The following is a 16,888-nucleotide window of genomic DNA, read 5'->3' on the forward strand; positions in this document are numbered from 1 at the left end:
GCAGATGACGCAGACAGCATCTGGGGACATTCAGACAATGAATTGTTTTTGCAAAGATGATGCTCGCAAGGCTGGCCAATGACTTATATGGCAAGTGGGTGGCCAGTGATTTATAAGCCCTTTCATGGCTGTCCCACCCAAGGAGGGGTGGGGTCAGGGGATTGAGGGCAAAAGATAAATACAGGAGCATGGCCAGGCCTACAACAAAGGCACGTGCACTAGGAGGTACTGCCATTTTGAGCATGAATCCTCAAAATGCTGAGGGAGACATCCAGGTTTGCAATGCCGGCCACATTGGGAAGCAGGGGGCCCTCGTCATACAAGGGGGTCAGTGGTAATACAACAGTGAGAGGGCCAAAGGATGAGGACAGAACAGCACGGGGAAAGGCTTGTACACCAGTTGAGACCGATGGATTAAGATATTGGTTATCCTGGAGTGCTACTTTATTATTGTTGGAAGGTTTTGAGTTGGGCTATGTAGGCCCGCGTTGTGCCACTCGGCTGAGATTTGTGTTCCATCCCAGGGCATGAGTAGATGGTTTGGCATAAGCTGATGAAGGGAGGATGGCAGGCCCTTTTGAAGATTGACAGTTACGTTACTTAATCATATCCCCATTGGATTATCCCTAAGAAGGAGCTATTGGAACTTAGACTAATTCAGCATCTTTGCTGGCCAGAGGGTCAATCAATAAATGATTTTATTCCTGATAGGATGAGCAGCATGCATTATGCCTTAGTGGTCCAAGCTATTGCATTGAGCAAAAGGTTTGGGCCAGGTGCCCTGATGGCGAAATGCAATATTAAATCGGCTTTTTTGTTAGCTGCCTGTTCACCCTGACAATTTGGCGTTGCTCGGAGCCCAGATGCAGATTTGTTGACAATTCAGAACAGGGGGTGGTGATGAACAGAGTGTCTGAATTAAGCAGACCACTCTTACCCAGTCCAAAGATCAGGGCTTGATCCATCACCGTTATTTATCTCACTGCACCATCCCAGCTCAGAACCTGGCTATATGCAAATCAGTCTGTCCCTGGCCCAGTGCATCATGGGAACAGGGCAGACTAAACTACCAAGCCAATTCTTCACCAGAAAGGAGACAAGCTACCGGGGACCGGTTTCTGGCATTTCAGCCGTCTTCGGCCTGGCTTGCTTGAATCCTGATGGTGCAGTGAGAAAGGGACTCATGTCTGAGATTTGTTGACAAAGCATTGCCGATGAGCTATTCTGTTTCCTGCTCATTGTTTGTAGCCTTTAGTACATTTTTGCAGAACTTGTTTCAAATGGTTACTAATTCAGATACTATGACACACCACTTGGATGATTTGTGCATTGTGGGTTTCCCAGAGTCTACGGAGTGTGCAGACCTGCTGATCAGGTTTCTGGATTTGATGCAAGACTTGGGGAACCCTATGGCACCAGAGAAGACAGTTGGAGCACTAGTGGTTTTGACCTTCCTAGCTGTGAAGCTGGATTCCGTGAGAATAGAGGTGCGGCTGTCCTTGGATGAAAGGGTTTGCCCGCTGCCATGGTGGCAGATGTTCCCAGGAGTGGAGCCTCTGGAAGGTGAAGTTTTACGGCATGCCACGGGGAGCAGAGTGTTACAGTCTCAGGTTCTGGGCGTGTTGCAGAAGGCTTTGAAAGTGATGGGGTTCCCAGGGGAGGAGTTTGGTTCACATTCGTTTAGAACAGGCATGGCAACATGGGAATAGTTATGAAAAAGTTATCATTGTCCTGCTGTTTTGTGCTGCATTTGAGGGAGAATGACTTAGTTAAGATGAAGGGCTTGGGTCTAACAAAATACATCAAGGGCAATTTATATGAAATCAAGATGGCTAACCTCTATAGAAACTTCAAACCCCAGCCCAAGGTCACCGTCCTCTTCAAACAAAAATAAATCAATACATGTGTAGAATGCACTACTTACCTGTGAGGGTCGGGGGGGGGAGGGGAGGGGGCTACTGCTTGAACAGCCAGCTACCACCACCGAAACGTCGACTGTGGCTTTATCTACCATTCAATATTTAATTAATTTTGTGTTAGGTAGAAAAGCTTGAGCAATTGATGTAACAAGGGCTGTGTGGATTAATGGTTTTACCCTTTTACATCTTTGCTGTTTATCTTATACCCAACTTTTTAACTTGATTTGAAAAAAAGATTAAATACTCTTTGTTTATATACACCAGTTTTTCAATCTCTTTTTGCTCTCTCTCCTGACTGATTACTCACAAGTAACAGCTTTGAATATATGTCATTTTTGTTGTTGCATAACCAGCATTAGTGGGTCCAAATCACTAAGCCCACACGATCTCATCCTTTAAGTGATTTCAAAATTCCTGTGTCTAATAAAATCCCTTGAAGGTATCTTTACCCCATCATACTCTTTGACCAAACCCTCAAGGGTATACTGGGTCGCCCACTATCAATTCTCAGCTACCACCACAGACATCAGACTAACTGAATGTAGCCAGCTCATCCCACGGGAAACTGCCTCTATCATGATCTTTAACTAGTGTATGGAAGGGAACAATGCTGCTTTTGCAGAACGGGGATTTCCTGTATCACTATAGCAGTGATGAGGAGGGCTGTATCCCGTGATGCTGCAGTATCCACTGGCAGAAGAACAGCATTTGGACTGGGTGCTGAGAAGATGGACAGGGGCTGCGCTGGCAAAAGAGACAGGATCTGAACTAGAGGTGCTGCGCACCTCTTAAATGAAACACCAACGTATATATGTACCTAGCCCATTAACCGTGGGAACCTGGGCAACGTCACAATAGAGAAAACAATTGTTCCTTAAGGAAGTACTCTTGAGCAACATTGAAGAGCAGTTCAAAAATCCTAGATAATCTGATATTCTGGAATGGTTTGATATCCAACCAACATTCAGAAGGCCAGCCCTGGGGCAGGGTATGCCGAGAGAGGTCCCTAAGAGACACCTAAAGCTCTCAGCAGCACACACTCTAAGGGACCTTCTCCAAGAGTGCAGTGCTTACCCGGACACAAAGACTGAATCAAGAGCCCAGAGCCTTACTTGGTGGGAACGTTCTGAGCTTCAGACAGGAAGAAAAGGGAAGGTGTGGCATCACCAAATCAAGGCTTCACATCTTCAGAATCATTCCCCCCCCCCATACAATTAAACAATGCCAATTAACACATCGTTCACATGCGACTGACAACTTAAGTCCTCAATTTTTAAGCAGACCACAAGTTGCATGTGAACCTTGTATTTCGAGCCAATCTGTGAAAAAGTTCTCAGTTAACTATATTATAGATGCACTTTCAAACACCATTTATATACTCCCAATTATTCCATTTGATCCATTGCAGTTTGGGTTAAATCAGTGATCGTTTTAAATAACTCCATGTCATTATTATAAAGACTTCATTTAATCTACACTTTTCATACTTTAATAGCCGGACTATTGAACATGTTTTGGAGACTAAACTTGAGAAAAATACACGTCAGTGTTAACTGCTCTGGGTTTATCAAGGGTTTTCAAAACCACATGTGCTACAAGGACAGTGGCAATTTTTAAGGAGGCACTCACCTGAAAAGCACAGTACACAGTACAACATTATTGCATAACTGCAGACCGAGTACAGTCTGCAAGGAGTAATGTTGCTATATTTGTGTGGCCTGTCGTCAGAAGTGTTTGGGGTTATGTTACCTGTAGTTTGATCTTCGAACCTCAGATTGATCTGCTTAGCACGCGACATATTGAAGCCTTGAATATATAAGAAAAGGGCACAATGTCAGAATGGCACGTTAGGTGCTTTCCCAACTCAGTCTCGAATTATGGCCTCCACCATATTTGACAGATGTCACAAGGCCGGCTAAGAGTTGGTTATGCAATGATGAAGGGAATGTGCACCTAAAGCCGTAGTATGTGGGGGGAAATTTAAGATGTGCGACATTTGGTTGGATGTTCGAGTAGCCTAATGGCTAGTCCCTGCTTCCCCACTAGGCCAAATGCAGTGATCCTGGGCATATCACTTCATTTCGTTGCACTTTATACCTCAACTGCATTTGAAGCGGTTAGAAATATTTCAGCCCAGAGTGAGCCATATACAAAAACACAACTTGATTTGACAGACTATAATGTTGCTTCAAATATTCTTAAGACAGAACTCTGAACATACACCCAGCCTTTCCATGCAATTAACTGGCTATAAGGGTTCCCAACAAGACTTGCTACCATCAGCTACCTGGCATACATATATGTTTGCCAGGCTGTGAGAAGCTACACCAAGTTAGAAATGGTCTGGTTCTGTCCTCTGATCTCACCCTCTAACAAAAAAAGCCTCACAGTTAATTTAAACTATCTTATTCACCCTCCTAAACCACAGAGCTACAATATTGAATGGCACTTTGGCCTGAGTTTTAAACGTTTGGAAAGCCATACCCCAGACTACCGAAAGATGCCGTGATATCTTTAGGGTTGCCACCCTCCCAGAAGAAATACCTGCCACTTGTTTACCTTTTGATATTCTTTAAGTGCCATGAGCTTCTAATTTAACAATACTTTGGTAAAGTCCCCAGAACTGATATGTTTCAACATCACAATTATCCTACTGTTTGCTTTAATGATGATTTCCCCCAAAAATGTAGCTACCTCGCAAACACTTTTAAAGCATGTCGATGCAGGTTTGCTTTTTAGAATGTATATTTCGGAGGGGGGGCGAGACACTGGAATTTTACGATTAATAATACCTAGAATGTACTCACTGTGAATATTCCACAAACAAAAACGTATTTGTATGTTGGCTCACTCATGGTAATTAATGAGTGGTGTTACATATTTCTAAGCCAGTTTAAATCTTTCAATACATGTCACTAAATTGCAGTCATGTAGTGTAACAGCATCAACAACACGGAGTCGCGTCGATTTTACATTTAAAAAAAATCAATAGACAAACATTTTTATTAAAACATGTTTCTTAAAGCTACAAGCACATTAACGCTCATATTTCCGGAAATTAGTTCGCACCATCAATGAGGTTAGCAGCATTTGCGACAACTTTTAGGTTCACCGCAAGTATAGAAATTGTTGGTGCTGCACTAACACATCCTGTCGCTGGAGGGCAGCATTGTCTTTGACAAGAAAACGTCGATACATTTCCGTGCTTGAACAAACTACAAGAGGCTGGCAAATTATATTTCGCAAACAAATACCTTTATTGCTTTGCGACAGAGGCCTGAACAAGTGCGAGGATTTTATTACAGGTTGCATTCTTTCGAACATTTGTGCGAAATTTGAATTGATCTTTGAACCCCACTGACTTGAGGTAATGAACCGAACAGTTTACGTTTTAACAATGGACCTCCTGGGAACGCAGCCATTAAATCACAAAGGGGTGGGGCTACACCGAATTCCTCTCCCAACCCGAACCTCCCACTGGGTGATTGCCAGTAAACCTCTTTAGCAGCGGGAAAGGCATTCTTTGGGCAGAGAAACAGATTCTAGGTATTATTAGTGTGTTCAAGGCAAAGAGCCGGATATTGCAGGGATTGTCAGAGCAAAGGCAATGGCTGAGCTGGCAGAACGTGCAAGAGAATTAAAAAAACACACTCACACCCGGATATGCAGCATGCCACAGCCTTTCAGAGCCCCCCTGATGGAGCCAGCTCTGTTCTGCAGAGAGTCTTGCCCTGATGACCTTGAATAATTCTCAGAATGTTTTAAATACCAGTTTCCTGTAATTCACTTTTAATGTGGGGGATGTGTTAGAGTCTATTACAGATTGCAGAGAAATGCTGTGTTTATGTTTCATGCAACATACATAATGAAAGTTTCTTTGAGCTCAAAACAGGAGCTCACATATGAGAAATGAAGGGTGTCACAAAGATTAATTGCAGTAATCTTAGTGAGCTGCAGCTGTGTTAGATATCGAAAACACGTGTCACTATCCCTGAATATTAGATGGAAAAACAAGTAGAATTTGGACAAGTGTAACCTGTGCACGGTTAGTGACCTGAAGAAAGAGTGCATGAAAGAGCTGAAATTGGATCATAAATTCAAAGCTGTTTCGAACACAAACCCCACCCCCAAAATACATTTGTCCCGGGCCCCCAAAATCCTCAATATGTCCCTGAAAACCCCCCTGAATTAATCTTTGCGCATTGGTCGTTTTTGGTGCCTCATTCAACGCTTTGGTCTGCACAAAGCTCTAAGTTTCTCTCGTGTTATAGAGCTTTACAAGTCCAATTGCCTCTTCATAGCACCCAGAAGAAAATACACTCATGCAAATTTTGTGCAAACCCGCTAATGTACGCGAACAATAAACACAGCCCCAAAGACCATCTGTACCCTATAGTACAATTACCGGGCACTCAAAATGAGGCCATTTCAAAGGAAATGTTTTCACACTGGCATCATGCCTGGCACATTACATTCATACGTACTGTTTTGTACTTGCACATATATACATATGTAACACTCTTAGCAATTCTACACAGGAAGACGAAACTGAGCAGCAACAGTTACATCGACCCTAATCCGACCGCAGCAGACATCCCTGCATTTAACATTCAATGAAAGTATTTCCGATCAGCAGAGGAAATACTACAAGAACATTTTGAGCAATACAATAACACTCTGTGCAAAAGGTAAAAAATACTACATTTATACCATAATCAATAACAAGATCTCTGCAGGGAACGCTGGATCAATGACCTTCTGTAACGTAACTGGTGCTCATGTACAGCGTTCTGATACCAGATACCGTTGGGTCAAGTTCGCCCTACATAAAACTCCGGAAAAAACAAAAATGATGTATAAATATGCTTTTGATCTCTGAAGGGAACACTGTATCAATGACTTCTAAATATACTTGTTTCCATTGCGGAGTACCCGATCTCTAGCATGATGTTAGTATCTTTGCAATTTCTCCACAGGATGTTATATTGACAGCACTATCTAAAATCTTCTGACCTTTCTAATAACCTTTTATTAATAACATAAGCAATCTCTTGATATCCACATAGATTAACATATTGGTAATCTTTCCAGTGGCTCACATTCTCTGCAGAAAACGCAATATTGACAATTATACCAGCAATATTGTGGTCTCTGCAGAGAATTCCATTGACCTCCTGATCTCTGCAGTCAATTATTTATTGATAATGTTTCAAGTAACATTCCAAATCACTGCAAAAATGCCTATATTGAAAATGTCACCAATATTCTTCTGATCCAAGCAGTAAGAACACTACTCCTTATGTTAACAATGATCTGATTTCTGCAGTGACTGCTATGGTGATAATCTGATGGATAATCTGTAGTAGATTCTAGATTGACAATGTTAACAATAATATTCTGGTATCTGCAGTGACTGCTATGGTGATAATCTGACCGATAATCTGTAGGAGACGCTTTATTGACAATGTTAACAATAATATTCTGGGTTCTGCACCGAAAACCGCTAACCTTGTGTTCTTGGCAGAGAATGCTTTATTGATTGTGTTATCGGTAGTTTTCTCATATCTGCAGATATTGCTATATTGAAAAAGTTGCTAATAATGTTTTGGTCTACGCCGAGATCACTATATGATAATGTCACCAATAGCCTTCGGATCTATGTGGGGAATGCTATATTAATTATTCGAACACTGACCCAATCTCTGGAAGTATGTTATACTGTGGTCTCTGCAGAGCACGTCATATCAATCCCAATAACCTTATACTCCCAGGAGAGAGCGTTGTATTGTAACATCACTGATAATACGCTCATATCCAGAGAAAAGTCTGGAGATACCATTCCGAACAACCCCCTCCTCTCTACACAGAATGTTTCAATGTCACAATACCCTCCCCATCTCTCCTGGTAGAACGGCATCTATAAACTCATGATCGGTAACCATAAATGCTGGAGGCTCCAGAAAGGAATTGATAAACTGGTGAACCTCCGAGAGAACTAGAAATACGAAATGCTGCAGGGTACTCGGGCATGGTCGGCTACTGCGATAAGAGAAGAATAGGGGTGGGAGCAGCGGTGTCCAACAAGTGACTTATTGTAGTGATAGCCCAAGAAAGCAGGATACTAGAGTTCCTTCACACATTTATTATCCAACTTATGCGGAGAGGTCTTTACGAAGCTGACTTTCAGGGTTTGCACCTGAAACGAAGACTGTCCTCTGTTGATGAGATGTTGTACCTCATTCTCGGGCATCCAGTATACAACATTTGGGGTTCTGCAAGTCTAGGGAGAATGGTATTTCCTTGTTTATCGATGACATCCTTTCTGAAACACTGTTCACTGTCCTTCGGGGCTCCTTATCTTTAATATACAGAAGCAGATAGACAAGACATTGAGGTGTCTCACACAAGGGAGATATTAGCCAGGCCAATGTTCAAGGGCCCAAGATTGTCATGAGTAAGGGATGAAAATGACTCCCATAGTGAGACAAGAATTGCACAGCTGAGGAGATGCCTCAATCACATCACCAGTCTCTTGAGTGAGTTCTGGACCACTGAGAGATGATCAGTCTAAAATGAAGAGTGGGTCCTGGATGACGCAAGACTGAAAATGGAGCAATCTCCTGGATCACACACATGAAAGTGAAGCAAGATCTGGATCCATCAAGCCTGAGGGTGGAGAGCGTCCTGGATGGCCTCGCTGCAGCCGCTTAGGTCCATCTCCCGCAGCACTCGACTAATGACCTCCACAGTGGACCCAGCCACCCCCGTTCGGCATCGCCACTTCTGCAGCATCTCATAATGCCCTTCACGGCAGTCCCGGTTCTGCATCTCTATCAATTCAATGTCATGATCACTGAGACCGAGCCGGCGAACAAACTCCTTCCAGCGACGTGGAGGGACTGTGTCAACCACAGCGTAGAGAACACGAGGGTCTGGAGGGGGAGGAAGAGAAGGAATCCACATGAGTTATCAGGGTAGGTAAGCTTCAGATGGACAAGTATAGTACACCATGGGACTCACACAACTCCTCTCACACCAACAGATTAGATCTCAACTCTATTTCACACACTTACAATTTCACCACTGATCAACAAAGAATTGGTACGATGCTCCACATACACAATACAGTCCACTAAAACGAAAGAAAACCACCACTAGGAACATATAACACCCAAAAAATGTTGTGCATCCCATAAAAAACTTTCCACATAATAGCCCACAAATCTGTTGAGTTGCTACAAGCACTAAAGCTAGCCTTATGAATGGATTTGTGTCTCAAGCACAAGGCGCCATGTTTGGTTAAACAGCTTCCATACAACCAGAAGCTTTAATGTCAGTCTTTGGGTAAAGTCGAAGGCCCGGAGAAGCTATGACAAGCTTAGACCTCTGCATTGCACTACGAATGATCCAATTTAAAACAAAAGATTAAGGGCAGCATGCTGTCTGTACTCCGTACCCCAAGGCCAACACTCTTCTGCATAGATTTTACACACATCTTACATCAGGTACACCAACTATAAGGGCTTGATAATTTAGGTTCAGAAACACATGCACATATTTGTATCCTAGCACACTCTTGCAAACCTGTATGTTGCACACCAAGGGGTTAACTGATGACTTGTGAAGGTTGTTGCAACGCACTTTCTGAAGTTGTGCAATATCCGCCAGCACATGCACCACTGCGAGCCAGCTTTGTAACCACGTGGGTTTGTGGGTGCACCTACAGAACAGTGGTGGCCATCCACAGCACAACTCATCTTATTTAGCTTTAAATGTGTAGGTAAAACATTGTCGTAAATGCCATCTGCACATGGAAGGCTTGGCTAGGTAAAGCAAGACACCAAAATTGATAATCTAATAGAGATTCAGCCCTTCGCCAGCAATGCACAGCCTTCGAGGCTTTCACACATATGAACAAGTGGACACTGGACCCACTAGGTTAGAAGCCCATCCACAAGAACATGCAGGCTACTTACATAACTTACACTTATACACACACTGTAATATCTTATGTGCATAGACTAAAATACATCAGACATACCCTTACTCATACATCAAATACACTCGAAACCTCCGCACACCATTAGCATCCCAACAAACTGCGTACCAAGGGACGGACGCACACCCCAGTGTTCCTCAGCTACATGTGTTCAACAATACATCAGATAACTAGTAACATTTAACATAAACTTTCACCAAACAGGAGCACTTAAGGCACATTTGCAAAGAATACATACATACTGTAAGCGGATTCGCTGTATCTCCCTGTCGCACGTGCACACAAACAGACTCTGGCATGCACACTATCACACTAAGGTGTGATAATGACAAGTTAGGCACACCCACATGTGCCACGTATCTACTCACCCTCAGGAAGCTGTGTCCTTCCGGCATCACTGACACAGTCTGGTAATTGAGACACCATAGGGGATGGGCACGGGGCGGTCACAGGCAGCAGGACCTCTGGATCCGAGCACTGCACTGGCTGTCCAGGGAGGTATGTGGATTTAGTAAGTCCAGTTTCCATCTAGGTGAAGATGAAAAAAATGCAACCTTATGGTTACAAAACAGACACAAAACAGAAACCAATCCAGAAATCATACAACCAATCCATAAGTCGTATAGCAGGAAACAAGGAAGGGGAGGGAGGCCATATTCAGAATTGGCAGGCCTTGCAGAGAGATTTGAGTCAGGCAAGCAAAATAGGGCAAACACACAGATTACTAAAATGGAGAAAATACTCACATACAGAGAAAAAGAGCAAGCAGAGAGGATTGTTATAAGATGGCAAGCTTATATAGTGTTGTTCCATCTGGAACCTAGAATGTGGACTCCTACATGTCCAAGTTGCAGCTCCTGAGCTAGCGTTCCAGGGAGGTGAGCTGGAGTGTGACTGGCTAAGGGACAGCTAAGCTTACATTGTAGGGAAGATCTTTAATATACCCAGTGTTTACTCACCCCCTGGTGTCCTGTGGTTCAAGGAGGGCGGTGCAAGTAGAACATACACCAAGATTACAAAACTGAGGAGAGAGACCATGTACAGAGACTGCGGAGGGCGACTGTGGAGGTTAAGGGGGTAACATGCAGCATTAGAACCAATAAGGGAATAGAAAGGGTCATATAGAGATTTTACACACCAGAGAGGGACCTCAAGGCCCTGTAAAGTGACTAGACTACGGATGCGGAGTGGTAAAAGGGCGTCTCGAAAACAGATTACATACTACAAATAGGAAGTGACACCATATGTGGAGAATGAAGACCGGCGAAGCAAGAGAGTGATTACATGTCAACATAGAGTAAGCAATATATCCAGAGTTTACGGAGGAAGAGAGAGGTCCTCGAAAGACAATACAGCATGGGGAAGAGGCCATATCCACAGATTACGGACTATGAAGGAGGTAAAGAGTGGGCGTATTTATAGGAGTTAGAAAACAGGGTGAGATAACCGAGGCCAACTATAGAGTTTACAAACTACGTATAACCGCACTTCAGTGGCCATCACCATGATATAAAAACACTTCCCACATAGGCTCAAAACAAAGCCAACATCCTTCCACCATCCATGCTACCCATGTAGGCAATTGCTCCAGCGCCCCATTAGGGGTAATAAAAGCAATACAATACTCTCTCTCTATGGGAATTCTTTCTCTTTTACAATAGGAGGGCATTCGTGATGCCATATACAGACTATTTACCAATTTATAAATGCGTTTACTTATTTTTGTTGACTTCGGGACACTTGCGGGAACTTTGTTTGACTTGAACCTTGCCCTGCGTCGCTAAATACTTGTGGGTAAGATATAGGGCTTCGTTGATTGATACATAAGATTAGGTTGTGCAATGTTATCATTAACTTTGGATGCCAGAAAGGGATGCATCTTTTATTTATGATATGGATAGTTGTGAGAAAAATGGGGCCAATCGAGGGTGGTGGATAACAGACTGTATGCAATGAGGCACAAAACTACTACAGCCTTAAAAACAGGTTGGTTTTGCTCGTCCCGGCACCTCAAATAAGCAAGGTGAATCTTCAGTCAGATTTTGCACTTTTTATTTTATAGACAGAACAACACATATCGATTAACAATAGTCCAAGAAGGTTGCAACGAGAGAGCTACTAATCTAATCTTAGTGGTTAGTCACAAAGATTGGCCAGTTAGAAATTGGCCTCTTTGATCACTGAATTTTCTTGTTCCATATTGGACAAAAATGAATGATTCCTTCCAAGTTCCTTTCTCTCTGCTAAGAAGCGCGAGCTGCCACGGCAGACAAGGCCAGGCAAATGGAATCGTATTGTTTGAACCATTGCAGACCAGAGCCTCGGTTATGGTACAGATGAGGCAGAGACAAAATCCCTCAGCCATGTGGTAACTATGGCCTGGGTGCTTTTCAATAGCTGGTTAAGTTCCTAGCTTTAGTTTCCAGTCGTAGATGAATTTGGGAGTCATCTTCATACATCTGAAATGGCAGATACTGTTGTTCAATCACTAGTGCCTATGCATGCATGTCAATGTTAAAAGGTAGGCGCAATTTGAGGGACCCATGGGATACACTCCAAGACAACTTCAATCTACATAGTAAATATCATTTTAGAATGAAATAAATATGACAGTTATCTACTTTGCAATACCATTTTTGTTAAAAAGAACCTGAAGTGTTAGTAAAAGAAAGTTGCTGGCAAAAGAGCAAGTTACTTACCTTTAGTGTCTCTATTTCTGGTGGATACTCTATATAACCACAGACTTCTAACCTTAGAATATTCTCCAGACACCAGCACCAGTCTGGATTTCAAAACCTTTTTCCAGTGCACCACTAGGTGGCATTGCGGACTCTGTGCCACCCTGGAAGTGGTGGCGCAGAGCCACATGGAATCACCAGCCCTACAAGCTGACATCCGTTTCTCTTTTTTCCCCCTTTCAGCCCCCTCAGGTGCAGAGAATGAACAATTATTGGTGCCAGTGTGCCAAATACTAACTTTGGATTTTTTTTTAATTGTTACAAAAAAGAGGCTACTTCACAGAATGGGAAAGTGTTAGGGCAGGAAGAGGTCTGTGGTTAGTTAGAAGTAATCATCAGTACAAGTTACTTGCCCTCAGTAATGCTCTTGCTGATGGCTGATCTAACTTCAGATTCCTCACCTAAGAATAGATATCAAAGGATGTATGACGTTACAACGCAGGCTATTACAACGCCTGCCTTTACAACGCGGTTTTTACATCGCAATCCATTACAACGCATAGGACTTTGGGGTGCTGGAATGTGAAAAGTTTAATTTACTATTCCAACTCCAGTCCCCGTGGACACTAGGGAAGGTGTTGGATAGTAAATTAAACGTATTCCCTATCCTAGAGCGCCCCCCAGCGCAATGCGTTGTAATGTTTTGCGTTGTAATGACCGCGTTGTAATGGTAGTGCGTTGTAAAAGTTTTTTTGTAAAGGTCGTTCACTGATATCAAAGCATAGCCCCCAGTCTGTGGCATGGACTCAGACCAAAATGTCCAGCAGGACTGAGCAGCACAGTTCCTTTCCATCAGACATGGCCGTCAAGACAGTAGAGTTTTGTGAGCGTATGAAATGATGCCCATATCGCACCCTATCATATTTCAAGAACAAGCACTTCACGATTCAATGTAGTGATCGCAGCCTTAGCCGTAGTAGAATGAGCTCTCAAACCTTCCAGGGGCCGCTGGTTGGCCAGATCCTGATGCAGACCACTATTCATCTCAATGGGGTCCCCTCCTACACAGCCTTCCCTTTCTTCACCACAGAGAACACAACATCAAAAATGGTTGGCCCAATAAACGTAGACTGTCTGAGAGGGCACTATTAAAGGTCGATTATTGGTTTGTAACTTTGAAATGGGGAGTAAAGATGAGAGCCAGCGTGTGGTTTGTTGTTGTTGGTGTTGGGCCTTACACTCACTGGTTGAGAATAAGGGTTTCCATATTCTCTCCACAGTCAGTGGGGATAAAAAATTCACAGATAGCTGGCAATGGAGGGAAATAGAGGCCATATGCAAAGATAACACACCAGCAAGGAGAAAAAGAAGGTCGCCCAGCTGGCCCAGTTTTTGGGGAAAGATAGCATGGTTAAGAAATGGAAGGATCCTATCGGGTTGGCTGCACCCGAGGACCCAAACACCCACATCTTTAAGGGGCGCAATGGCTGCTGGAAAGGGTGGGCTGCTATGCTGAGGGATAGGGCTGGCTTTCGACAGACTGCTGTGGATTCGGGGACCATGACCATTAGCGGAATTGCAAATGTAGCAGTTTCTGTGCCACACATGACAGTGTTTCCTATCCAGAGCACAGACAGCAGCACCTCTTGAGTCACAGCATAAGAGAAAGAGGTCTCTGCTATGCAAAGGCACACATCAGGTAAGGTATAAGGCCAGAAAACACAAACATTACTTAGGAAATCAGGAGGTACAGTTTCGAGCTTACAAGCAGGACTGTACAAGGATTACACTCAGAAGAAAGACAGAGAAATACTACAGGGGAGAAAGAGTCAGGCAGGTGAATTACAGACCAGGGAAGGAGAGACAGGTAACCTCTCTACTCGCAGCCCTCCACCCCTCATGCAGGGTACTTTGCTCCCACTCACCTGTGATGTGCCGCCGTCTATTGGAGAAGACTGTGGAGACACTGAAACAAAAAGAAGACATGTCAAAGGCACTGCTGAACTCGTCTCTTGTGCTGGTTCTCTCTCTTTCTGTGCCTCCTGTCTGTTCCCTCTTTCTTGGTCCTTTCTCTCTCTCCCACCACATGCTCGCTGTATCACTCTCTTCTCATTCTTTCCCTGTAATCTCCCCCACTTTCTTCACAATTTCTTTCCCTCCAAGCTTTCAATTTCTCTCCTCCTTTTCCTCTTTACAACTTGTTTTCACTCTTTATTGCCTCTACGCCATTACATCTCCCTCTGCTCCCTTTCCTTATTCTTTCCGCTCTCTCTTCTCCATTGTGCCTTTATCTCTACTGCTTCCCATCCTTTGTTCTCTTCTCTTTCTCATCTGTATGATCGTTTTCATCTCTCCCGATACCACTTTTCCACCTTGCTCACTCACCTAACACCCCTTTTCACTCTCCTCCTGAATCTTTTCCTGTTTGTTCTTTCAATTTCCCCTTCTTCTCTCGAAGTTCCCTGTTCCCCTCTATTGTCGATCTGTTCTCCACTTTCATCACTTTTCTCCTTTCACTCCCTCTACTCCATTTCTCTATTTTCACCTATTCTCCACTACTGTCCACCTTCCTTCTCTCCCACTTCCACCATCTGTTGTCTGCCTCTTTCCTTCTTTCTCTTCATCCTCCCTCTCCTTCAGCTCTGTTTGTCTCCTCTCCGCCCGAGTAAGGATAACCAGTGCTACGTCGCGCCAGGTTAAAGTGCTGCACAAAGCAGAGTCAAGTCACAAGTTCTCGGTCTGAGATGGTGCACCACTGATTATTTAATAGGAACCGGCAGAGTTATGAACTGGCCAATTTGAGGCAACAACCACAACAGCAAGGGTAGCATCCTCCCCAGCCCGGGAGCATGCAAATGAAATGTGCTGCACACGGAACTCAGCAACATAAGCCTTTATTTATTCTTCAACATACAACCACACACTGCACGCATTGTGTCATAACCTTTAAAACCACACCTCAACATTTCCCAGCAGATTACGTAATTCCTGTTTAGAGTCCGCCCAGAACCGCAAGGGTCCTAGTGCCCGTTATATCAAAACTCTACAGCATGCTTAAATTGTCAGTCCCAGTCAAGTTCATGTTCAGCGTAGGACTTGGTCCCCTCAAACTGGGTCAAAGAAGTGTCCTCGAAATGTTGTACAGTCAGCAGTGGCAGAAGTACTCCGGCTTACCAGGGTAGTGGGGGCACGCATGCTGCTCCACAAGTTAGTTTTTTTTATCATGAGACGTGCTAAGGCTTGTCTGTGATTGTTGGAGCATGCAGCATCAACTCAAAATGTGTACTAGTGTAACATCAAAGGGGCCAGGACATGCATGGGCAAGCCTGAACACAGCAGAAGAAAGATTCATTATGGCAGACTGTGGGGGCTTGCTGCTGCTACAAGCACTCAAGGTGGTTCCACTGTTAGAGTGCGCAGAAGGAGGAAGGAACATTACAACCGCCTTGAGTGACATGGAGGTGGTTTGTGTACAGCAGAGGTCTTCAAACGAGGAGTGGGATATCAGAGGGGTACCAGCTAACTGGCCAGAGGATCATGTATTATGCCATTAAAAACAGAGACAAGCATGCTTAAAAGAGTGCAGTGTTGTAAGTGAAAACAAACAAAGCAGCAGTGAGCCACTTTGCAATGGGCTACAGGTAATGTCTTTTGTCACTCAGGTCCTGGCTGGAGGTAGGTGTTAGAGTGGGGCTGCTAAAAAACAGAACCCCAGAAACTACACGTGGTTCATCACTCAGGTCAGGAGCACACATGCATTCACCATGCCATGGACATTCCCCCCAAAACCAACTCTTTATAATAGGCACATGTGTGCTTTCACTTTTGACTCCGAAAATAGCTTCCCTGGATTTTGATTGGGAACCCCTCCAAATTGTGGCTGGGTTGTCAGGGTTTGATCTTCCAAAATGGTGTCTTGGGTAAGAGATTTTATGGCTCAAAATGTTTAGTTCAGATGGGTTCTACCACAACTTAAAATCCTTTTTTAACATGGCCATATTTTTGCAGGAAATGGGGTCCAATTTGACAATGGGCCTTAAAAGAGACACAGTAAGATAAAAGGGGCTGGATGGTGTGGGCTTAAAGCAAATGGACTGACTTAGACAACAGTGCACCATGACTTTGTCACTTTTATAATTTTTACAAGAATTTGCCATCTCCAGGTTATCCTCATCTCTCTCTTTTTTGTTTAGCTATCTCTGTCCCTTTCTTTTCTCTGTCTCGTATATAACACCTCACTCTCTGAGACACCATTTTCTGCCTCACCTGCTCCCATCTACCTCCTCTGTGAA

General features: G+C 43.8%; 1 protein-coding gene across 1 annotated transcript in view; it reads right to left on the reverse strand.

Annotated features, from left to right (window-relative positions):
- Positions 1-5,160: 5,160 nt before the first annotated feature.
- Positions 5,161-16,888, reverse strand: part of LOC147663164 (tumor necrosis factor receptor superfamily member 1A-like) — an 81,153-nt gene continuing 69,425 nt past the window's right edge. Inside the window, exons 8-10 of the mRNA XM_086950620.1 lie at positions 14,522-14,562; positions 10,287-10,446; positions 5,161-8,851 (exon numbers count right to left, since the gene is read on the reverse strand). Of these exons, the coding sequence (XP_086806746.1) occupies positions 8,580-8,851; positions 10,287-10,446; positions 14,522-14,562 (473 nt within the window). The 3' untranslated portion in view covers positions 5,161-8,579. The remainder of the gene's footprint in view (positions 8,852-10,286; positions 10,447-14,521; positions 14,563-16,888) is intronic.

Source organism: Lissotriton vulgaris, unplaced genomic scaffold (assembly GCF_964263255.1).
Source record: "Lissotriton vulgaris unplaced genomic scaffold, aLisVul1.2 SCAFFOLD_4396, whole genome shotgun sequence".
NCBI lineage: Eukaryota > Metazoa > Chordata > Amphibia > Caudata > Salamandridae > Lissotriton > Lissotriton vulgaris.